The 5533-nt window shown below is 49.1% G+C and overlaps 1 protein-coding gene across 1 annotated transcript; it reads left to right on the forward strand.

Annotated features, from left to right (window-relative positions):
* Positions 1-575: 575 nt before the first annotated feature.
* Positions 576-5533, forward strand: LOC135875222 (lymphocyte antigen 6E-like). Its single transcript, XM_065400213.1, has 3 exons — positions 576-660; positions 4693-4812; positions 5358-5533. Exons 1-3 carry the CDS (start codon positions 576-578, stop codon positions 5531-5533), a joined length of 381 nt encoding a protein of 126 aa, XP_065256285.1.

Raw genomic sequence — 5533 nt, forward strand, 5'->3', positions numbered from 1 at the left:
TCGCCGGAGACCCCTGGTAGCGGTAGCTGCGGCGGCGGCCGGGAGCCCCGGCTCTCTGGTGGCGATTTAAAGGGCCCGGGGCTCCGGCCACTGCCGCACAGGGAACTTAGGGGAGCAGGGAGCTGATGGATGGGAGGCTGCCGGTCCACCCTGGTTCCAAGCCCCCACCAGCTAGTTCCAAAGGGCTGCTCTTTCTGCAAGCAGGTGGCTGCAAAACAACGTTATCAGGGAACATTGCACAATTTTAAACGAGCATGTTCTCTAATTGGTCAGCGACATAACAACGAAACAACATTAACCGAGATGACTTTAAGGGAGGAGTTACTGTACTTAATAATGGGCTCTTCAATCGAGCAGAGAATGCAATAACATGATCCAATGGCTGGAAGTTGAAGCTGGACAAATTCAGACTGGAAATAAGGCATAAATTTGGAACAGTGAGGGCCTAGGTGTGCATACGGGGTGTGCCCAGGCACAGCCTAATGCAGGGGTGGGCAAGCTCGTCCTGCCCGGCCCGCCTGAGCTCCCGGCCAGGAAGACTCCCCCCGCCTTCCCCCATTCCCCGGCGCCTCAGCATGCCGTGTCCAGGAGCGGCCCTGGACAGCGCTGCAGCGGCGTGGCTCCGGCAGGACCGGAGCTCCTCCCGCTCAGAGCCACGTGGTAAGGGGGCAGGGCTGCGAGCTCCGGCGGGCAGAGTGGGAGGAGCTCAAGTCCCGCCGGAGCCACGCTGCTTCAGCGCTGTCCAGGGCCACTCCTGGACGTGGCGCCCTGAGGCTGTGGGAGAGGGGAGAGGCGGGGGTAAGCAGCATGGTAAGGGGGCCAGGACTGGGGGGGTTGGATAAGGGGCAGGGAGTCCCGGGGACAGTCAGAGGACAGGGGGTTGGATGGGGCAGAGGTTCTGGGGGGGGCGGTCAGGGGACGGGGAAGGGGGGGTTGGATCGTGGGCGTTCCGAGGGTCTGTCAGGACTCGGCGGGGGGTGGATAGGGGTCGGGGCAGTCAGGGGACAGGGAGCGGGGGGGTTAGTGGGGGGTGGGGTCCTGGGGTGGTGGTTGAGGGGGTCTCGGGGGGGGGCGGACGGACAAGGAGCAGGATGGGTCGGGGATTCTGAGGGGGGCAGTCGGGGGGGCAGGAAGTGGCTGGGGGTCGGATGGGGGCAGGGGCAGGCTGTTCAGGGAGGCACAGCCTTCCCTACCGGGCCCTTCATACAATTTGGGAACCTCGATGTGGCCCTCGGGCCAAAAAGTTTGCCCACACCTGCTCTAATGTCTCAAAAAAAAAGTGGCTTTGCATTTTAATTTAATCGCATGATACGCTCTCTATAGAAAGCCCGCGTTCGCTCGCAGCCTGCGTCCCCACTACTGCGGCGCCGCATTACCATTGGTCCTCCCCTCCCCTCCGACCACTATTCTAGAAAATTCTTTGACCTATATAAGCGGCCGCATCAGGCATGCCCAGCGCAGCGTCTACAGTGTTTGTAATCTTTGTCGCGTGAACTCTACTGAAATAGCATAACAAGCCCGTGGCTTTACGTTTTAATTCAACCATATGATACCCCCATTTAATTTTAAAATATGGATGAGTTCGTTGTTGAGAAAAGGAGCAGACAAGCTGTTCATGTGAAAGGGCCTTTTCAAAACTAGCACATGTAAAAAACAAACTAAGAAGTACGAAGTCCCAACAGCACCTCGACTCCCTCATGATTTTGTACATTGACCAAGAATTGGCTTCGTCAGTTAATTACAATGATGTGATTGAGGAATTTAAGTCCGTAACACCATGAGGGCAGGGGACTAGACTCAATGACCTCTTGAGGTCCCTTCCAGTCCTAGAATCTATGAATCTATCACAAATAAAACAACCTGGTGAGCGACGTCTCATTCTCTAGGACAGGAAGATGAAGAAACTGTAATGTGTTTTGGTCAGTTTGGGTTAGCTCATTATCTGGTTAAAGATAAAGATCATGAAAACTGACTGTATCTTTGTATACGCCTGGTTATCACTACAGCAAAAATGTGGTATTTTGTGTCTCATTTTTTAAGTAAAGTTTGGTTGTTAATTAAAAAAATAAATAAATTTAGTTAAGTTTTAGTTCCTTTAGTTTGTTGGATGAATAAACATAATGTCCTTTATGACTGAGTATTCAATAAATGTTTGCCTTTAAAAAAAAAAAAATTCCCTGGGTGCACACCCTAATGAAATGTGCTGCGCACGCCTATGAGTGAGGGTCATTAACCATTGGAACAATTTACCCAGGGTCATGGTGGAGTCTCCATCACTGGCCATTTTTAAATCAGAATTGGCTGTTGTTCTAAAAGCTCTGCTCTAGGAATTATTTTGGGGGCAGTTTTCTGGCCTGTGTTTTATAGGAGGTCAGCCTAGATGATTCAGGGCCCATTTTGCCGGCTTACAAACATTAAAAAGCAGTCCCTGCCCTGGAGAGTTTATAGTCTAAAATAAGACACAGTGTAATAAGGGGGTTGAACACACGATTGGATGGGGGTTGGGTTAGGGTTACTGTGCTAGGAACGCAGATTAGCCCCAGAGCAATTGGACAGTTTCAAATCAAAGGACATTTAAAAAATGTACCTATAAATATATCAGTGACCGCGGTTCGCGGGCGGCCATGCAAATGTAAGCAAACTGGCGGCCCACCAGCGAATTACCGTGACGGGCCGCGTGCTGCCCGCGGGCCGCAGGTTGCCCACCACTGCTCTAGGAAATGCACCTTGCCTCTCTATTTGTTTCTATAAAGCATCTAGCATGATGCTGACACTGTAAGAATAATAATAACCAAGCTTGTTTGGCAAGTCAGAATGAATTCTCTGGTCTTCCATGTGATACCCATCTATAAATAACACATCATGTCATTCCCACTTCGTTTGTCAGAGCGAGTGTGAGCTCATATCTCGATTGCCACCCACCATCCATTGGCACCTGTCTCTTTGCAAATTAGACCTTATAAAATATTGGACCAGCTCTAGCCAGGAAGGAGTTGTTTCCCCCATGCATATTAGCCCAGGTGCACTGGTGATTTTTGTGCCTTCCTATGAAGCATCAGGCAATGATCACTGCAGAAGGTAGGATGCTGAACAACTGGAACATATGGTCTGATCTGGGATGGCACGTCTTCTGTATGTAACAGTGACTACATAATACAGACATGGTAATCAGAGGAGACTGAACCTAGGGTCTTGAGCCCCAAACTGCAGGCCTGTATCACTCAAACGAAAGGAGAACACTTGTAGCTATAAGAAGGAGGTTGTTGAAATTGCTTGGACCAACCCGTAGAGGGAGGCATGTTCACTCTCTTAGCTAGTGTCATAGAATCATAGAAATGTCATGTTGATGAGAGCTCAAGAGGTCATCAAGTCCAGCCCCCTATGCTGAGGCAGGACCAAGTAAACCTAGACCATCCCTGACAGGTGTTTGTCCAACTTCTTCTTTAAAACCTCCAACGACTGGGATTCCACAACTTCCCTCGGAAGCCTCACAGTTCAGGTTTTCTAAACCTTTTATCAGTTTGTTGCTCTCCTCTGGACTCTCTCCAATTTGTCCACCTCTTTTGGTGCCCAGAACTGGACATAGTACTCCAGCTGAGGCCTCACCAGTGCCAAATAGAACAGGACAATTTCCTCCTCTGTCTTACATTCAAGACTCCTGTTACTACACTCGAGAATGATATTAGCCGTTTTTTAAACCGCATCACATTGTTGACTCATATTCAATGTGTGATCAACTATAACCCTCAGCTCCTTTTCAGCAGTGCTTCCACCTCGCTAGTTGTTCCCTATTTTGTAGCTGTGCATTTGATTTTTCCTTCTGAACTGTAGTACTTTGCACTTAACGTCCTTGAATTTCACTTTGTGGATTTCAGACCAATTCTCTAATTTGTCAAGGTCATTTTGAATTCTAATCCTGCCCTCCAAAGTGCTTGCAACTCCTCCCAGCTTGGCATCATCTGCAAATGTAATAAGCATACTCTCCACTCCATTACCCAAATTATTAATGAAAAGATTGGACAGTACCGGACCCAGTACTGGCCTCTGCAGGGCCCCACAGGATTCGCCTTCCCAGTTTGACACTGAACCATTGATAACAGTCTTGCAATCATTTGTGCACCCGCTTATAGGAATTTAATTTAGAACACCTGTCTTTACTTTGCTTATGGGAATGTCATATAGGACTGTGTCAAAATCAAACTATATCACACCTACTGCTTTCCCCTATCCACTAGGCTAGTTATCAAAGAAGGAAATGAGGTGGGTTTGGCATGATGTTTTCTTGAGAAGTCCATGCTTATTTTTTCTTATAACCTTATTACTCTGTCTGTAACATTATGGTTTTGGAAAGGAACATGCTGAGAAATTATTTACAAATTGGATTCACGGAGGGCGTTGGGGGAACTTTTCAGAGGCATAAATAGCAGTTGGATACCCAGCTGCCATTTCTGCCTTCGAAAATTTCCCCCTCTTTGTTTTGGGTCCAATCCTGAAGTCCTTACTCAGTCGATGCACAGGGAAACCTATCACTGGCTTTAATGAGAGTTTGGCCTGAAATAGCGGCTGAGAACATCAGGATGTGGTCCATTTTGATGCCCATTTGCAGCAGGTGACAGGGATGAGGATTGTAGACCAGGAACAAATAACATATTCCTGCAAGTCTCTAATGTGGGGTGTGTTTTCCTTTTGCAGCTCACTCACTGCTGTGCTTCACCTGTAAGGATGCATCCTCCAACTGGGGTTGTCTGGCACCAACTATATGTCGAAGTGGTGAAAACAACTGTGTGACAGAATATAGTATTTTAGAAACTGGTAAGTTTGGGCATGTTCTGCCTATTGTCTTTGCCTAGCGCTTTCCCAGACGACGTGCTGCTCCCGTTCCATATGACTGGGTTTTCCTTCCTCTATCTGCTGGAAGGATGGGGCATTGCTGATGTGGAATTGGGGAATCACTCCTTGAAACCGAATGGCAGGAGAACTTTGCTGGGACGCGCTAAGGGGGTGGGAGCCCCTGTGCTCATTAGTGAGGTTTGCAGCCGAGTGAGTGACTGAGAGGAGGGCAGTGCAGGCAATGTCAGGCTTCCTCTACGCCATGGGGGGTTCCGTATCTACCCCTCCAGCATTGGCTGAAGTCCTAAAATGAGGCTCTTTATAGCCCAGTCCTGCAGCCGCTCCCCAGCAGTGGGTGCTGCTAAGGCTGTGAGGCTCTTAACTGCTGAGAAATGGCCTCCTCCTCTCAGGATTGCTTAGCTACATCAGTACAATTATCTCCTTTGCAGAGCTAAGGAGCTCCTGTCCGAACTCAGGGAAACATTTTAATCTTGAGTCTCTTTCTCTTGTTTGTTTTTCCGGTTCAGGTGGACATTCCGGACAGAGCATCTCCAAGCGGTGTTCTGTAGATTGCCCCGGCAGTGTTTCCTGCTGCCGTTTTTCCTTCTGCAACTTCAGCAGTGCCAGCACCGTGAAAGTCAGCTACTCGGCGCTGGCCATGGTGATCTTGGCCAGCTTCGTCTATATCAGGGCCGGACTGTGA

The sequence above is a fragment of the Emys orbicularis genome, chromosome 2 (assembly GCF_028017835.1).
Source record: "Emys orbicularis isolate rEmyOrb1 chromosome 2, rEmyOrb1.hap1, whole genome shotgun sequence".
Taxonomy (NCBI): domain Eukaryota; kingdom Metazoa; phylum Chordata; order Testudines; family Emydidae; genus Emys; species Emys orbicularis.